Here is a 19,904-nt window from a genome sequence, read left to right on the forward strand (position 1 = left end):
CAAATCACATAGAAATGGTTAATTTTGTTAATGAAATATGCCAGCAAGGACAAGCTGCACAATGGTTTAAGGTTTAATACAAGTCATATAACTTCTTCAGATTAAGGACGAAATGTAAGTAGTTCTGCAGTATTTCTCTTTCAGATTCTAAATGGAAAATCGGACATGCTAACGCAATGGGTTCTTAGTCAGTGGCTGTGGAAACCATTCAAAAGAGATAATTTAAAAAGCATATTATGGGTGAAACATCCGTCCTCAAACTGTTACTTGTTAATTAGAGTTATATCCCATCTATCTTCAAAACAACTGTCTCTTTTAAGTTTCCCCTTCAACAACCCTTCTTGATTTATTTCTTTTATTTATGAAACAAATTACATGGCCATTCAACTCACGCACAGGTAATGGGTTAATTTTTCTATGGATGATGATGGACTTAAGCATGAGTCTTTCTGAACGAAACCTGATACCTCAACTACTGGGCTCGATTTATGAGCCCAAAATTTATGTTGTTAAGTGAGACATTCGTTAAGTGAGTTTAGCCCCATTTTACAACCTTTCTTGCCACATTTGTTAAGTTAATCACTGCAGTTGTTAAGTTAGTAGCATAGTTCTTGAGTGAATTTGGCTTCCCCATTGAATTTGCTTGCCAAGGGGGCCACAAATGACTCTGGGACACTGCAACCGACATAAATATGAGTCAGTTGCCAATCATCTAAATTTTGATCATATGATGATGGCCGTAAGTGTGAAAAATGGTCATAAGTCATTTTATCAATGCCATTGTAACTTTGAACAATCACTAAATCAACATCTTCTTTTAACGACCCCATAATCCCACTAGGAGCCTGGTGGTGCAATCGACTAAACTACTGTTAAAGTAGTATTTAGCTGCCAGCTGCCTGCAATTACTGGAGTTCAATTCTCACCAGGCTCAAGGTTGACTCAGCCTTCCATCCTTCTGAGGTAGGTAAAATGAGGACCCGGTTTGTGGGGGCAATAAGCTGACTTTGTATAAAATAGAACATTGCTTGGGGTGGGGGGGAGCAAAAGCCCTACTAAGCAGGTATATACAAAAGTATGAAGGCTATTGCTTAAAAGCATTGTAAGCCGCCCTGAGTCTCCGGAGAAGGGCGGCATATAAATCAAACTAATAAACTAAATCAAACTAATAATCCCTTGCTGGGTGGAGTCTGGGCAACTGAATGGAGCTGAGTGTTTACTGGCTGGATGCCTTTCCTGTCGCCAATGCGGAGTTATATTCAGCATATATATTCACAACGTGCCCATAGAGAGAAATATGTGCCTCTACCTAGGATCGAACTCACAGCCTCCTGATTGTGAGGCAAGAGCTCCATCTCTAGGCCACAGCGCCACTCTTTGAACAGTCACTAAATGAACTATTGTAAATCGAGGAATACCTGTACTACACCACACTGCTTCTCCCACACTGGATTAAAACAATCCCATCATTTAGATGTGAATACATTGCTTTGAAAGTTTGTTCTTATCTCTGCCAGTTTTCAGAAGAAGTGATGGCTACTTCTTCTATTTATTTATACGCTGCTCCACTCAGCCAGGCTCAAGGAGGCTTATCAAAATCATAAATATTCAGCATTAAAATAAATTTTAAAAAATCCTAAACAACAGCAAAACAAAACAAAACACACTGAGCACCCAGGAACAACATCCAATCTCACAGTAGGAGAAGTCCCGAAAAGCAGTTTTGGCAGACAATGTCCACCCTTCCAAATAGCGTCAAGATCATACGGCCACAATGCAACATTAGGAACCTTCCAAGCAAGCAAATTGTTATTGTCCATTCCATGGCACACATATTTAATCTCTGCCATGCTGCCATGGTGACTCCACAACTTTCCAGAACTGATGATGTCATAGAGATGTCCCTTGGAGACCTCCGTTTACTATTATTATAAAGACTAGAGTACCTCGTAAATGCCATTACGCTGTCAGTGGGCTAGAACATCTGGTGGTGGGTTTTTTTTTTTCTAGGACTGTAGCCCTGACCAAAAATCAGGATATTTCTTTGACTCACCATTGGGTTGTTTTGATTTTTTTTTTGACTCTTTGATCTTGGGGCATGAGTGAAGAGAGGGTTGTACGTAGTGCAAGTGGGCTGGAAGAAGATCCAGATGGGGTTGGAGAGCAGCAGTCCACTGGGTGTTTCCAGGGTCCAGGCTTGTGTTGTTGTATTCCTACAAGGTAAACAAAACCAACAAACACGATTGCTCTTTCACGCACCAGCTGATTAGATGATTCCAGATGGAAGGTTACCAGGGGTGGGCTGCTGGGGGTTCGCAGGGGTTCGGGAGAACCTGTAGCTAAGAATCTGTGCAGTTCAGAAAACCCCCAAATCCCACTCCTGGCTGGCACCGCCCACCTTGCCCTTCCCCTCCCAGAAATCCCCACACGGCCCATTTTGGATAAGTAAGTGCAGGGCACATGTGGACGCTTGGGGAGGGCGAAAAATGGGCCTACTGGAAGTTCGGGAAGGCTGGAAACGGACCCATTTCTAGCCTCCAGAGGGCCTCCGAAGCCTGGGGAGGCCATTTTTGCCCTCCCTGAGGCTCAAGGAAAGCCTCCGGAGCCTGGGGAGGGCAAAAATGCCCCCCCTGCTGTGGTGCAGGAGGCTGACTAGGGCATGCCCACCATGGCCACGCCCATCCGGCAACTGGGCAGAGAACCCTTTGGTAAAATTTATGAAATCCATCCCTGAAGGTTACTTACAGGCCTTCGACAACTATTTTGACTTTAGCTGCTTAACAGATGTTTCGCTAGCACGAAACATGGTGGGAGAAATAAGGAAGGTAGAAATGGAGATGAGATCATCTGTTCCCTGAATAAAAGGCTCAATACTAAGAAATACAAATCTCATCTAGAAGCATTCAAAATTTAGAGAGGGCCCTTCCTGAAGAAGCCAAGTTTAAGAAAGGAGAGACATGAATGTAGCAATCTATTACCGTTAAGCAGTTACCAACGTGTAATTAGGCATACTGACTGAGGTCATTTGCTAAACTGTGGGAACATTATAGGAGAGAAGGTTGAGGGAAGAAGTTTTAAAAAAATAATATTAACAGCTGTCATCACTGCTACTTTCAAATCCTTAATTCCTGCTTTTTATCTCTGCAGGCGGATGGGAGGGAGGCGACCCAAGGAGAGAAAGGGGAAAAATGCTAAAAAGAACACCGACCTCCCATCTCTTGATGATATCATGTTTCGAGAACGACAGCAGAACAGAGATCGAGACAGTTGGAGCATGGCGTCTGTAGGAGACCTGGGTGGCTTACAAATAGCCAACCTAAAACCGGCTCCAATCCAGTCCCGTGATGATAATTCTCAAGAACCCCACAGACCTGTCCTTTTAAGCGACATCTTCTTGGAAGAGAAGAAAGGACAGGAGGGCAAAGCAAATGCAAATGTACAGACCAGAGATGGTGAACGGAAAGAGGCGTTAGACGATTTGAAAATACCCCCTCTGGAAACGGGACGTACACATTCAGTAGAAAAGGTATCGGAGGCGAAGAGCCACCCGGTCGTGTCAGTCAAAGAAAACAGGCAGCCTGGGAAACTTGATCTAAACGTGTTGATGAAGGGAGCAGCCTACAAAACAGAATACAACGAAGGTGGCGACCACATGAACCTAGCACTGCAAGGCACGCCCTGTAAGAAGGAGATGGACCAGGGCTACCATGATATGCCACCCGAGCTGCAGAAATCTAGAGAATTAGAACTTGACAGCACATTGACGATCCAGGAGAAGATCCTGCTAGACCAAAGCACCAGCATGGATTCTGAAGGTGTCACTTCTTTACAGGAATTGCTCAATCAATCCTCTGTATTGTACAGTGAGGAAGAAAATCTTTTAGAGCAACAAGAACCTACCATGGGTGCAGCTCGTAATAGGGAGAAACAAATCACCGCGAGCCAATGGAATTCTTCGTCTGAGGGAGAGGCATGCAGAGAGGACCAGATATGTCAAAATGAGGCGCAGAAATTCATAGGACTAGAATACCCAAGTATTTTATCCACCGTGTCTGAAAGCTATGAGGAGGAAGAGGAAGGAGACCAGCAACACCTACAGCCTATGACAGAAGCTTCCCTCAACAACCTAGATCACAGTTACATAAACTTGTTTGATTGGGAAGACCAGTCTTCTGTTATATCACAAGACATTACTATTCCCTGTCAGGGTACATCCTCTGGAAGCAACCAGAAAGACATACAAGTTGCCAGAAGCTCTGCATCAAATATTGCTTTCATCAAGGTAGACGACCATCAGTATATACCCTACAACCTTTACCAACAAACCACTGCACCAGAAAGCACCATATTGCCCCTGAATGCAATCGTTACGGCAAATCTTCCAATGTTAGATAATATAAATTCTTCGCCTGAGGATGCTGCTATCCACATAATAGAGCAGAAGCACCCAGAGACTCAAGAACATATTTTACTGGAACAACTTAACACGTACGATCAGAGTAAAGGAAAAGAACAGCACTGTGAGGTGGAAGACACACGTTTTGCATCTAAGGCCACTGAAGAAGAGGAGAATCAAGAACCGGTTGTTTTGGAAGACTTAAGCAAACTCCTTGGCAATATCAGGTTTGAGAACGAACAGCAAAGAAAGCTAGACTGTGGAGATTCTGGGTCTGAGGGCATTTACGACAAGGAGGAGCAAGGTTGCCAGGACAACCCTTGCATTGAAGTACAACAGCCTCTCATAGTTTCGAAACTCACCTCTTTGCTTTTGAATAGCTCTGAGGAACCATGTGAAAAGAAGGACAGCACGATGGTCAGCAATCAGGACATTCATTGTGTGGATGAAAGCCCAGAAGAACAGGATGGACAATGCACAGTGCACAATACAGGTGCCTCCTCAGATGAGAAAGGAACAACGCTAGGACCAGAAGAGGAATGGCTCACAATGCCCTTGCTGTCAGAAGATGACCAAGAAGATCAAGAGACTCTAGGATCAAAACATATCCCAGAGGGAGTGTCTGTACCTCATGAGGAGCAGCAGGACAAGGAAGAACTGAAGTTGAACATGAGCTGTGAGAAACAACAAAGGAAAGAACAGGAAGATCTGTCACCCACCATTTTCTCAGGTGATGCTGTACAGGATGAGGGACTTATGTAAGGAAGTCATTTCTTCTGAGGCAAAAAATCCTCAAAATAGCTACTTTTTCCTTGTCTCAAAACTATTTCTACTGAAATATGAAAATTGAAAAGAGATAGCATTGCTTTTTTTATTTTATTTTGTACAAAGGTATAGTTACATACAGGGATAGACAGTATACTAAGCCAGACTATAGTTATTTGTTAAAAGACCTTTGATTTTGGAGTAAACGTTAAATAGGACTAGTAACTGAAGTGCTAAGAGAATATTGGATGGAGAGCTTTCCACATTCGGCGTAAAGTCTTTTCTTTACAGAGTGTAGTTATATCTAAGAATACATGATTTCGCCTGTAGAATGATAAGTGCGTATTACTTAATTCTATTGTGGAAGTCACACAGGTGAAAATGAAAATAAAGTTTGATGACAAATATGATCCTGGAAAGTAGTAGCTTTTCCAGAAATGGTGTGCATTATCATCATCATTGTGTATGCATTATTTTATTTTTTTTCTTCTTCACTGTGGAGAGAAACCATATCAACAGTGAAAGTGTGGAGAATGGACACAGCCATCTTTAATTTTTTCCTATTAACCACTTGGAGGAGGGAATGTGAAGACAACGTGCCAGTGGTATTAAAACAGTACTTCTAGTTGGTGGGTGGAAGGTAGCGGCTAGCATTTTATCGCCAGTCCATTTGGATGGACTTTTGGGAAGATCTTCTTTATCCTTGTATACATCAAGTAGAAGCAATGTAAAAATTTTCAATTTTGAATATCATAGGATGCGTTTATTGGCATTGTTTTAGTTATCATGGCAGCCATGTTTGCCAAAAATAAATTTCAGACATCCTTTGCATCAAAACAAGATTAAAAAAAAAGAGAAAGAGACCATGCCAAAAAATGTATGTTCAAATAAGACATGAAATCTTGGGGGCCTTTCTTTTTGCAAGCTATGGCAACGTACATTTCCTTTCTCGCTTCCCTCCCATGAACTATCATTCAAATGCATGGCATAAATTTGCTTATTAAACAGCATGGAGCAGCTTTTTGTTGTTGTTGTTGCTTTGGTGTTATTTGTTTTTGCGCGTAATACCAGACATAAGAACTGCTAGAAGAATAAAACGCAAAGAAGAGAAGGAAGTGTCAAAAACATGCAACACCTCAGTGTGTTCTGCCCTCAACTCAGGACTAACCTTTAATCTACAAATGGCTTCACAATAGAGGAAAGGAAATTAAAAAATAGGATACGATTGGGACTGGGCATCTTTGTTCTCATTTTCGGAAGCTGTGTGTCTCCATTATACAACAAGGCATACTGGCTTCTAATTCACTAATTCTATCAAGTTTGCTTTCTCTTGTGATCTACTTCATCTATCATCTTTCCACCTCCCTCCCTCCCTCTCTCTACTCTCATCTATCTATCTAGTTTTCAAGACTTCTAAAGCCGTTATGGCGAACCTATGGCACGCGTGCCCAAAGTGGCACGCAGAGCTATGTTGCCTGGCATGCACAGCATCACCCTTTCCACTTCTGGGTTTCTGGCACACATGCGTGCGGACGATCAGCTGGCCTTCGTGCGTGTGGCAGTATTGGAAGCTGGAAGAGCTGGTCTTCTGTTTTCCTGTGTGATCATATGCACCGGCCAGTTGATCGTTGAGCGCACATGTGCGCCAGAAACCCAGAAGACTAAATGAACCGGAAGTTCATTTTCAGGCATGCACCAGTGGTGGGTTGCTACCGGTTTGCCCTAAATCGGGCAAACCGGTAGCCATGGTGGCAGGAGGCTCCGCCCACCCGCCCGGATGCTTCTGCACATGCTTTTAACTGCATGAGTGAACCGGTAGCAAACTAAATTGAAACCCACTACTGGCACATGCATCCTGGGCAACTCTTCCGGGTTACAACCCAGACAAGCATGTGTGCGCGCTCCCTTTTCGGTACTCAGTGCCAGAAAGGTTCTCCATCACTGCTCTAAAGTAACCATAAGAGCAAAGGAAACCATGAAATCTCAAAGATCTACCTCTGCCTCTACATTTCTTCCTTTCCTTTCCTTTCCTTTCCTTTCCTTTCCTTTCCTTTCCTTTCCTTTCCTTTCCTTTCCTTTCCTTTCCTTTCCTTTCCTTTTCCTTTCCTTTCCTTTCCTTTTCTTTCCTTCCTTCCTTCCTTCCCTTCCTTTCTTTTTCTTTCTCCCTCTCCTCTCATCCACTCCACTTCAGTCCACTCTACTCCTCTCCTCACAACCTCCAAAGATGTGACTAATGGCAACCACACAGACAGATCCATGAGGTTTTCCAAGCCACAGTTGAAAAATTGCTTCCCCTTGTTTTCTTTTTCTTAGGGCTGAAAGAGAGGACCAGCCCATGGTTATCCAGTTGCTTTATGCACCGGAGGCAGAACTAATCTGGCTCCTTAACTGCTAAACCGGACTAGCATTCATATACATATAAATTGACCATAATTTTTTTTTCAAAATAAGCAAAGGCTAGAGAAAGAGAAAAATGAAGCTCAAGGCCTGAGATAAGAAAAAGAAACAGAAATGTAGGTGAATCTATTTTACACCAACATAACTCACTATATTCTCCATACCTTCATCTCAATGTATCTGCCACACCTACACACTGGATTATATCTTACCTTCAGTGGTGGGATTCAGCCAGTTCGCACCTATTTGGGAGGACCGGTTGTTAACTTTCTAAGCAATTTGAGAACCAGTTGTTGGAAGAAATCTTATTTTGTTTTTTCCCATTTTACAGGGCTAATCCTGTAAGGACGGCAGGAAGGAAACATTCTGGTATTGTTTCTAGCCTAATCTTTATTGCCCTGCTTACAGAAACTGCCTCTATGGTTAACCCTTGTTACATTGTAACAGCTAATGCAAGGCGCCCATCAACGTGAGTGACGTTGAGTTGGCCACGCCCACATGGTCACATGACCACCAAGCCACGTTATCCAGCTGGTCATTAGGGCAAAGAACCAGTTGTTAAATTATTTGAATCCCACCACTGCTTACCTTCCTTATTACTATCTTTTGAGGATCTCATTCACAACATCCAACCACATTGAGAGTTTTCTCAATGTTCTCCTTCCTCTTAGCACATTTAATCTTTTTTCATCTATTTGTTTTGTGATTCGATGTTCACTCATTCTGTCTATAGCAGTGGTGGGCCAGTGATGGGCTCTTTACGACCAGTGAACTTCAACTCCCAGAATTCCTGAGCCAGCATTCAGCATTCTGGCTCAGGAATTCAACTCCCAGCATTCCTGGCTGGCTCAGGAATTGTGGGAGTTGAAGTCCACAGGTTGTAAACCAGCCATAGTTGCCCAACCCTATTTTATAGAATCAAAACATTTCTTTTATACTAGTCTGTTGAGATTCTCAGTCATCCAGGTCATGGTTGTCCCAAAGCTGCTTTTTCAGGAGGTAATCGGACTTCCTTGTTTTTTCTTTGAAGACATTTTGTTTCTCAACCAAGAAGCTTCTTCAGCTCTGACAGGATAGTGGGGAATGGAAGGATTTATATTCCTTGCAGACGGCTGGTCATTTGCATCCTTTTAGTGGGTCATTGAAGCACTTGGAGGTTTCAAGGTCACCTGAGTAGTGCTTCTGGTTCCTGTAGCTTACAATTTTTTTCCTCTGGAAATCCATTCCTACTCCTACACCATTCAAAGGGTGTTTGTCCCAAATTGTATAGCTAAATGTCTGTAGAGATTCTCAGTCATTCAGGTCATGGTTACTCCAAAGGTGCTTTTTCAGGAGGCAACTGGACTTTCTTGTTTTTTTCTTTGAAGACGTTTTGCTTCTCATCCAAGGAGCTTCTTCAGCTCTGACAGGAAAGTGGGGAATGGAAGGATTTATATTCCTTGCAATGGTCATTTGCATCCTTTTAGAAGGTCGTTGAAGCACTTGGAGGTCATTGGGTCATCTGAGTAGTGCTCCTGGTTCCTGTAGTCTGCAATTTTTCTCTCTGGAAATCCATTCCTACTCCCACACCATTCCACTTTTATACCACTTATGTATTCATTCATTCATTCATTCATTCATTCATTCATTCATTCATTCATTCCAGCACCCATTCACTCTTGCCCTATCTCTTTTTTTTTACCATGCACACTTTTTAACAACTCCATTACCATGGCAATCAACTCATTTTTATATGTCTCCTGACCTGGTTAGTTCTCACTTCCCTATATCAAAGCAACTGCAAACATACCATTACATTCTCTTTTATTTATGTTCGGAGATTAATCTGCGAATCACCCTTTCTTTTTTCTTTTTGCTGTCATTCCAGTTTTACTATTGTTTCTTTCACTTTCTTTTTCTTCCATGTCCACATCCCATTATTCATTCTTGACACTTGAAAAAAAAAATTTTTTTTTGACATTCAGAACTTCTCATCATCCTTGTATTCTTTTTTTCCGTAAGTATGCTTTCATTTCCATATTCCTTTTGCAAGTGGATGCATGCATAGAGATATTTTTTACCCACAGGTTTGAATCAAAACATTTTCTTTTTTATTTTTTTTAATAAATTTTATTTATTTAAAAATACAAACAAAACAAAACAAGTAACAACCAAACATACAGAACATGTAAACAAAAATTCAATATACATTTTATCAAAGTTGTCGCAACTGTCATCTATGTTCTTATTTGTGCTTTTGACTCCTCCTTGTTTTGGTCTATTCTCTTATATCTATCTTTGTAATTCAATGTTAACCTGCATTGGTGGTTTGTGTTCCTATCCCTATATTAGGTCACTCCAATTACTTCCTAATCTTTTTTCTCTTTTCTATCTTTCAACCAAGTGTACCACTTTTCCCCTCGCCAAAACTCACCATTCTCATTCATTTCTGGGTCTCCAAATGGACCAATCCCATTTTCTGTACTCTCTAGATTTGTTCCTTCCCATCACTTTCATGTTCATAAAACTTGTTACAGGTAGTCCTTGACTTACAACCGTTTAGTTCAAAGTTACGGCGGCACTGAAAAAAGTGAATTATGACAATTTTTCACCTGACTGTTATAGCATCTCCATGGTCACGTGATCAAAATTCGGACGCTTGGCAAATGATTCGTATTTGTGATGGTTGCAGTGTCCCGGTGTGTGTGTGTGTGTGTGATGTGATCATTTTTGCGACTTTCTGGCAAGCAAAGTCAATGGGGAAGCCAGGTTCTATCAGAGTTCGCAGTAGAAATTAAATCGAGAAAACTCACACAGGTAAACTGATTCAGCAGGATTGATTTAAATAAGAAACTTCATTATATACAAGAATATATATATACAATACCAACAGCAGAGAACAGTTTCATTTCAGCTCAAATCAGCAGACAAGTTCACATTTGTTTGCAACTTCAGAGCTCAGAGCTTAATATAGGTAACAGTAACAAAGTTGGAAGGGACCTTGGAGGTCATCTAGTCCAACCCCCTGCTCACGCAGGAGACCTGTACTAGGGATTCGAACCTGCCGAACTGCCGACCTTTCTGATCGATAAGGTCAGTGTCTTAGCCACTGAGCCACCTAGTCAGGGTCAATACAAAGAGAGCCTCCTCTATGCAGGGCAGTTATGCTTCTGCACAGACTCAGTTGTCTAAGCCACGCCCAGACTTCAGACTTAAGTTTCTGTTTCCAGATAAGCCTCATTGGCTGAGCCTGTTACCGTGCCTGTTCATTGGCTGACCTTGTTACCATGTCTCTATTTGGTCCCCATTGGCTGATCTAGTCCAGTCCATGAATATTCATACTCTGACAGGTTCACCTAACAGCCGTGCTGCTGATTTAACAATTGCAATGTTTCACTTAACAACTATGGGAAGAAAGATTGTAAAATGGGACAAAACTCACTTAACAACCGACTTTCTTAGTGACAGAAATGTTGGGCTCAATTGTGGTGATAGGACTACCGGCACTGCCTCACACAGCTGATTTCTCAGTTGTTGTGGGAATGCTGACTTGAACATGATGCTGATGAATGATGGAAACAACAACTGCAGAGGTAGAAAATTCTGACATCAGAGGAGAATCTTCATCTAATCCTAATCTCTTCCAGCAAGCTAAAACTGGGAATTAAAATTGTTCTGCTTTACCACAATTTGCAACCAACCAGTCTGCGTTGTCCCGCTCTCTCTCACACACACAACTGTGGTTTAGTGGGTTTATTAATATTATAGCAATAGCACTTAGATTTATATACCGCTTCACAGTGCTTTACAGCCCTCTCTAAGTGGTTTACAGAGTCAGCATATTTGCCCCCAACAATCTGGGTCCTCATTTTACCCATCTCGGAAGGATGGAAGGCTGAGTCAACCTTGAGCCTGGTGAGATTCGATCTGCCAAACTGCTGGCAGCCGGTGATCAGCAGAAGTAGCCTGCAGTATTTCACTCTAACCCAGGGGTGAAATGCTCCCCGTTCGGACCGGATTGCCCGATCCAGTAGCGATGGCGGCGGGTGGTTTGAGAACCGGTAGCAAAAATCCCTGCCCCACCCCATGCCCAGCTGAGCCGTGCGATCATCAGAGGCTTTTTAAAATTATTTTTAAAAGCATTTTTCTACAACCTCTTCAGACGAAAAAATGCTTTTAAAAGTTTTTTTAAAAAGGCTCTGATGATTGTGTGGCTCAGCAGGGATCGTCAGAGGCTTTTAAAAGCATTTTTTCTACAACCTCTTCGGCCGAAGAAGTTGTAGAAAAAATGCTTTTAAAAGCCTCTGAAGATACCAGCTGAGTTGCCTGATTGTCAGAGGCTTTTAAAACCATTTTTTTCTGCAACCTCTTTGGCCAAAGAGGTTGTAGAAAAAATACTTTTAAAAGTTAAAAAAAAAAACTTGGCCACGCCCACTCAGTCACATTACCCCACCACCACCAAGCCACGCCCACAGAACAGGTAGTAACAAATTTTACATTTCACCACTGCTCTAACCACTGCGCCACCGCGGGTCTGGAACTGTCCCAATTAAATCCAGCCACAAGCAGACCAATGCTAGTAGTCCACAAAGTAATCGTCAATGAGTCCACAAGGCACTTGAAAGTTTCTCAGTCAAAATAAACTAAAAATTAAATCCACCATATAAGAGGGCTCACGAGCGAAGAAAAATCCAGAATTCACAAGGCATGATTCAAGTCAAGGTGCGGTGTCGATCCAAAGCAAGGCAAGAATCACAACCACCAGAAAACACACAGCTAGGAAATGAACACGTTATTCCCAGCATTGCTTCCATCTGTCTGCTGCGCTAAATAGCCAGCTTCTGGTGCAGCCCATCAAGGGAGAGGCTGCCTCCTCATGAGTAATTTGGCTGACCTTCTCTGCTCCTGCCTTTTCTCTGCCCTACATGTTCTTGGATCAGTTACAGAAGGCAGTTCCTCTTCCTCCTCACTGACTGGCTGCACCTGCGTGCTTTCCCCACCTGAAGCCTCAGGGCTGTCCTGCTAAATCCCTCTCAGATGGGTGCTTGAAGCCATTGACCAACTCCCCTCCAGATGTGCCTGGGACTGGGTCATCCTCCTCCGAACTGACATCTGGAGAGGTATTTGGGGAAGTGCCTGAGGGAGTCATCAAGCAGTCATTCACTCAATCAATTGAAAATGGTAAAAAGAAACAATAAAAATAGCCAAACATGGTTGCTTATATGAAAATAATAAATGGTTCTCAAACATCTCATTTTAAAATGACTTTCAATTGTACTGGAAAACGTGTACACTATCTGATCCTAAATATGAGATTTCATGAGATTTTTACATCATTGTGGGTTTAAATGTTTTCAATTTAGCCAGAGAGGAGAGGCATTTAAAGCAGATCTTCTGCAGAACTCATTCATAGCGATACAAAATGCAAAAATCAATAATAAGGGAGACTGATATACTCCATGGCTTTTCATACTGTGATACATCTCCTTAAACAACTCATTAAAACAGTGCTGAGCCGCACTACAAGTAACTAAGCAGATATTACATCAAAATGGGAAAGTTAACAATCATCTCTCCAGCTGACCGTCCATTATTACAATCCAGCTTTTATACCAGAAAAGTATTATTTTCTTTTCCAAAAAGCGTCAGAAAAACGTTCCTGTCAAAGTTACTTGTTTTGAATGTTTGAAGGAACTCAATTCTTTCTGAGTCAGTAGCTCTATTCACATATAACACTAAGCTCCTCTAAACCACAGTTTGTCAAATCCTAATTGCTTGATTTGTACAAAATGCTAAATCATAATGGGCAAGTTCGCTCATCATTCTAAGCCAAAAAGAAACAAATCAACTACAATACAGCACAAACTCTACACCCAGATAATCAGATAAAGTTGGCAAGATACAATGAAGGTCATTCCCAAACCCATATATTAATGGCTGATTGACTTGATGTGACATCAAGTGGTTTTCTTTTACTTCTAGCGACTACTAGATAGTTAGACACATAATGGTAAAAGATTGATAGATTCATGGTACAAGGTAACAAATATTTGGACAAATTTTGTCCAAGCTATGCTACTGTGGACATTCATGTATGATCTGTTTTTGGCAGCTGTGGCAATGGAATAGAAATTATTTCCTAGACTGGAAAACATGGTAGTTTTCTTAGGCAAAATATCGGCAAGGACAGGAATGGCAACAGAAGTATAAGTGGATTATATAATAAACCATAGTCTGGTTAAGTTTGCTGTACTGGCCAAATCATGATTAAAGAGGAAGTCATAGCCACGATTCGCCATCCTGGCTGTGCCATGGGGAATTTACATTCATAACAGATAGATAACAAAGATGATTAGGAGACTGGAGGCTAAAACATATGAAGAACGCTTGCAGGAATTGCGTAAGTCTTGTTTAATGCAAAGAAGAACTTGGAGTGACAGGATAGCAGTGTTCCTATATCTGAGGGGCTTTCATGTAGAAGAGGGGGTCAACCCAGGGGTGGGTTCTAAATATTTTACTACCGGTTCTGTGGGCGTGGCTTATTTTGTGGGCATGGTTTGTGGTCATGTGACAAACAATTCTTTAGGATTTAGCAGAGGCATGGTCTACCAGGCTTTTAACTGCTTGTAGAGCTGTACCAGTCTACCCATTTGTTTTTGGAGCATTCCGGTCTACCTATTTGTTTTTGGAGTGTTCCGGTCTACCTATTTGTTTTTGGAGCGTTCCGGTCTACCTATTTGTTTTTGGAGCATACCGGTCTACCTATTTGTTTTTGGAGTGTTCCGGTCTACCCATTTGTTTTTTGGAGTGTTCCGGTCTACCTATTTGTTTTTGGAGCACACCGGTCTACCTATTTGTTTTTGGAGTGTTCCGGTCTACCCATTTGTTTTTGGAGCGTTCCGGTCTACCTATTTGTTTTTGGAGCGTTCCGGTCTACCTATTTGTTTTTGGAGCGTTCCGGTCTACCTATTTGTTTTTTGGAGCGTTCCGGTCTACCTATTTGTTTTTTGGAGTGTTCCGGTCTACCTATTTGTTTTTTGGAGTGTTCCGGTCTACCCATTTGTTTTTTGGAGTGTTCCGGTCTACCTATTTGTTTTTGGAGTGTTCCGGTCTACCTATTTGTTTTTGGAGCATACCGGTCTACCTATTTGTTTTTGGAGCATACCGGTCTACCTATTTGTTTTTGGAGTGTTCCGGTCTACCTATTTGTTTTTGGAGCGTTCCGGTCTACCCATTTGTTTTTGGAGCGTTCCGGTCTACCTATTTGTTTTTGGAGCGTTCCAGTCTACCTATTTGTTTTTGGAGCGTTCCGGTCTACCTATTTGTTTTTTGGAGCGTTCCGGTCTACCTATTTGTTTTTTGGAGTGTTCCGGTCTACCTATTTGTTTTTTGGAGTGTTCCGGTCTACCTATTTGTTTTTTGGAGCATTCCGGTCTACCTATTTGTTTTTGGAGCGTTCCGGTGTACCTATTTGTTTTTTGGAGTGTTCCGGTCTACCTATTTGTTTTTGGAGCACACCGGTCTACCTATTTGTTTTTGGAGTGTTCCGGTCTACCTATTTGTTTTTGGAGCACACCGGTCTACCTATTTGTTTTTGGAGTGTTCCGGTCTACCCATTTGTTTTTTGGAGTGTTCCGGTCTACCTATTTGTTTTTGGAGTGTTCCGGTCTACCCATTTGTTTTTTGGAGTGTTCCGGTCTACCTATTTGTTTTTTGGAGTGTTCCGGTCTACCTATTTGTTTTTTGGAGTGTTCCGGTCTACCTATTTGTTTTTTGGAGTGTTCCGGTCTACCTATTTGTTTTTTGGAGCATTCCGGTCTACTTATTTGTTTTTGGAGCGTTCCGGTGTACCTATTTGTTTTTTGGAGTGTTCCGGTCTACCTATTTGTTTTTGGAGCACACCGGTCTACCTATTTGTTTTTGGAGTGTTCCGGTCTACCCATTTGTTTTTGGAGTGTTCCGGTCTACCTATTTGTTTTTGGAGCGTTCCGGTGTACCTATTTGTTTTTTGGAGCATTCCGGTCTACCTATTTGTTTTTTTAGCATTCCGGTCTACCCATTTGTTTTTGAAGCATTCCGGTCTACCTAATTGTTTTTGGAGCGCTCTGGTCTACCACCATACTGCCTTTTACCCCTGATCAGCTGTAGCTGTACCTTTGAAGCGCCACAGCAAGAGTTTAAACAGTTTTTTGCCACTCTGTCACCACTGAGAGCACCGGAAACCGCTTTCAGGCAGCTTGGCCTCAATTGCCAATCTACCACCAACCCAGCAGTTTACAAGGATCGGTTCTAGCCAATCAGTGGGGAGGCTTCTTGGCTTCTCAATTTAAAGCTAAGGCGTCTTGTTTTTTTCTCTCTCTCTCTTCTTTGTCAAGTGAGCCCTGATTTTTTCCTTCTAGCCGATCAGCTGGGACTTGGGAGGCAGAGAATAGATTGGGGGCAGGGCCAGGCAGAGGTGGTATTTACCGGTTCTCCGAACTACTCAAAATTTCCACTACCCATTCGCAAGAACCGGGGAGAACTGGTAGCAACCCACCACTGGGTCAACCTATTCTCCAAAGTACCTGAAGGCAGAAAAAGAAGCAATGGATGCGATCATCAGGAGACTGTGAGCTCTAATCCCACCTTAGACATGAAAGCTGGTGGGTGACTTTGGTTTAATCCCGCTCTCTCTCTGCCCAACTCACCTCACAGGATTGCTGTTGCAGGGAAAATAGGAAGAAAGAGTATGTTCATCACGTTGAGTTATTTATAAAAATAATAAAATAAAGGTGGGATTTAAAGAATCTTAAAAAGAAACACAAACAAATATTTGGGATAATAATAGAAAACACTACGGAATGAGGAGCCATGACATTCTATGTTTCATTATGTCTTTTGGTGCACATTTCTGAGTCATTGCTTTAAGTATGGTTAATTCTTGATTACAATGTTGTGTGAATATGGTTTAGAGTTAATACATAGTGCTAAACCATGTTTAATCACATTTTATTGAATAAATCCCAGGTGACTAGACTCATTAAGTTATAAACATTGCACCGAAAGCAATGCCACGGTTCAAAAGCAAGCTACGTTATAGCAATGTGTGAACCCAGGAAGCTCCAAATAAGTTATATGCAAACAATGTGCAAATAAATCAGGTCAAGTAGAATTCATTTAGTTAACATATTAATTAATCAAATTAATTCAAGAGGCACAGAAGAGGCTGTACTTCCTGAGAATGCTCAGGAAGATAAATCTATCTCAGCATCTACTTTTGTCCTACTATCGCAGCACCATTGAGAGTGTCCTGACATACGGCATTCTTGCATGGTATGGGAGCAGCTCTGTAACGGACAAAAAAGCTTTACAGAGAATCATTAAAACTGCTCAGAATATCATCGGACTCCAGCTATCAGCCCTGGATGACATTTCCGCATCTCGCTGTTTGAGGAAGTTGCACAACATTCTCAGAGACTCTTCCCATCCTGCTTACAATCTTTTTGGACTGTTGCCTTCTGCAGAAGATACAGAACAATTAAAACTTGGACCACACATCTGAATTTTGAGTTTTTATCCCAGAGCTATAATTGCACTCAACCATGAACTAAAGGGCCACCATCAGTGAGCTGTTGGACAGCATTACTTGGTCTGTTGTGTGGATGTTTGGGTGGCTTAGGGGTGGGGAATTTGTGGTGGGTGGGAGTGTGTTTGGGGATTGTTATGTGTGTTGGACCTGGTCTTTGGGTGTTAAGTGAATTTCGTTGTATGGGTATACTGTGTACAATGACAATAAAGTTGTTGTTGTTGTTGTTGTTGTTGTTGTTGTTGTTGTTGTTATTATTATTATTATTATTATTATTATTATTATTATGCCGTGCTCTCACTATATGCTCAATCAGGTTAGTCAACATTCTAGTGTTGGCATTTGTACAACATAGTAAGGTTTTTTTTTAAAATCATTTTGCACACTACTTGAGAACAGCCACTTTGGTTAGTTTATGTTTCAGTATATTATGAGAAGCCTAACATTTGTTTCATTCAGTAACTTGTCCATTGTATGAATGCACTCTAAAGGTTGCCCAATAAGATAGTTCAGTTGCCTTTCAAATATATATTTTATTTTGAAAAAAAAAAAAAGTATACAATTTTAAAGACAAAATCCCCAATCTTTCATACCAACATGACAGTTCTTTCTTGGTAAGATTACTCAATATTTTCCAATCCAGCCATTAGGAAACCTGAAGTCCTTTTTTAAATTATATTTTCTCATGTATTTTTGGGCTCAAGAATGATATCCCTTTCGGGAATCTCTTGTTGCAACCGTTTCCTTGCTTGAAAGGGGAACGCTTAGAAATATAGAGCAAATTTACTTAGCCTGGAAAGTAAGCATGATCATATTGTAAATAAACCTTTCAACTACTTTGTTGAAGAAAATTTAACAAAGAGGTTCTTTGGACAGAAGCGGCAGATCTGTTTGTATCTCATCCCACAGTCTCTGAAACTCACAGCTGACCACAACAATAGTCCAATCCACAACAAGCTGTGAAAAGCAAAGCAGAGACCTCCCTGTGCTCATCTTTTTTTTTATAAAAATAAATAAATAAATCTGCATCTAGATTCACCATCTGCTAGCCCCTCCACAGAGCTGAGATATCATGGGGAATTTTGAGCGTGGGGTGGGATGGAGAGTGGCAAGACACAAATCCTCTCTTCATCATACACATTTTTCAGCGGCAAAATTTTGGTAACACGGAGTGTCCAGGGGAAGGTGTGGGAAAACAAGGTTTGTTAATAATAGGCTCACTCCCCTATACGCACAGAGATAGGGTAGTAAAATCGGTACAATGGAAGATGTTCCATTATTTTATACCTAGGCTGCAGTTATTGATTATAATCAGTATTGCTTACAACTGTACAAGAATACATAACTGAACCAGATTGGATCCTGCAACATATATATTCACCTTCATTTGTGTACAAGAATAGTTATTTTGGACTGAGAATAATTATTCAGGAATAAAAGCATGCAAAGTTCCACCTGTAGGAACAAAGTTATTACTATATTTCAAGCTGTGAATATCTCTATATTTCTCTGCAATCCTGCAATCACCTTTTTTTTAATTAATTATTTTTTTATTTTTTTATTTATATGCCGCCCTTCTCCGGAGACTCAGGGCGGCTTACAATGTGCTAAGCAATAGCCTTCATCCATTTTGTATATTTATACAAAGTCAGCTTTTTGCCCCCACAACTGGGTCCTCAATTTACCTACCTTAGAAAGGATGGAAGGCTGAGTCAACCTTGAGCCTTGGCGAGATTCGAACCTGCAGTAATTGCAGGCAGCTGGTCTTAAAAACAGGGTGCTTTAGACCACTGTACTACCAAGGCTCTTTGATCCTTTGTTATTCCTTTTTCAGTTTAGAGTTGTCCATTCTAGTTAATGACCGTTTTTATTTGATTTATTAAATTTTTTGTAAGGTTTGTGACTGTAAATCATTTGCAAAGCATCAAAAGTTGGTTGGGAGAAAAAAAAGGAAATTTAGGCATATACGTATGACAAAATAAAAGCGATTATATCTGACTTCGAGAGACAATGTTAAATGCAGGACATAAGGTGGTTCAATCAATTTATGTTTGATGGTTTGATGGTTTTTAATCAAGCATTTTGACTAAACAAGTTTGGGGACAAGGTTTATAGATTTTTACAGCCTATTTCCAGAAAGTGAACTCTGTTTTGAGACTGTGGAAAAGTGTATTTTGCCTATTAAAATATTTTAGGGAATATAGAAGTTGGCTGTGATAATATGTGGAGGCCTGCTGAAATATTAATCCGGATGGAGTAATAGTAAAAATACATATATCAAAATAATACCAAAAGCAGGAATGACCTTATCTTGATCTGAAATTTTCTTAAATGTGTCAACCAATATTTCCTATGAAAAGTGGTGTTTCTTAAAATGGCTAGTATTTGCATTATAACATCTCAAGTATATTCCTTGTTATTTACAGTAGCCATATAAGTCTCTAAAATAATAATTAATAATCAACCAAAAGGAATGCAGGATGGTGCTCTAACTACAGAGAAGGGATAAAGAGAAGAAAAACTCAAGAATTTATTCTATTCCATACGACTGAAAACTACATTTTTAAAAAATGTGCTGGTGAATGGCTTAAAAATGCCTCCAATACAAGATAAAGCGAATAAATCCTCAATATGGAAAGGAAAAATAGGTCACGAGGACACATCAAACCTATTTATACTCACTTGTACTTCATTATAAATAAAAGTTTACAATTCTTCCTGTTGTTTTCGAGCCCTTCTACAGAGACAATAGTTTGCTCCATGTTAAAGTGGTTTGTTAGTGGTGCTATATAAATGTGCGAG

The 19,904-nt window shown here is 40.9% G+C and overlaps 1 protein-coding gene and 1 long non-coding RNA gene across 5 annotated transcripts in view; one reads left to right on the forward strand and one right to left on the reverse strand.

Annotated features, from left to right (window-relative positions):
• The window catches only part of LOC117678153 (uncharacterized), a 560,714-nt gene that overhangs the window by 234,349 nt on the left and 306,461 nt on the right, over positions 1-19,904 (reverse strand). For all 4 annotated transcript variants that reach the window (XR_015728567.1, XR_009620371.2, XR_009620370.2 and 1 more), the window contains exon 3: positions 2,054-2,213. This is a non-coding gene — a long non-coding RNA (uncharacterized LOC117678153). The remainder of the gene's footprint in view (positions 1-2,053; positions 2,214-19,904) is intronic.
• On the forward strand, positions 1,878-6,180 carry LOC117678150 (uncharacterized). Its single transcript, XM_034438912.3, has 2 exons — positions 1,878-2,220; positions 3,148-6,180. The coding sequence occupies exons 1-2, from the start codon at positions 2,099-2,101 to the stop codon at positions 5,156-5,158; spliced, it is 2,133 nt and encodes a 710-aa protein (XP_034294803.2). The 5' UTR covers positions 1,878-2,098; the 3' UTR covers positions 5,159-6,180.

Source organism: Pantherophis guttatus, chromosome 6, assembly GCF_059756535.1.
Source record: "Pantherophis guttatus breed Tessera chromosome 6, ASM5975653v1, whole genome shotgun sequence".
NCBI lineage: Eukaryota > Metazoa > Chordata > Lepidosauria > Squamata > Colubridae > Pantherophis > Pantherophis guttatus.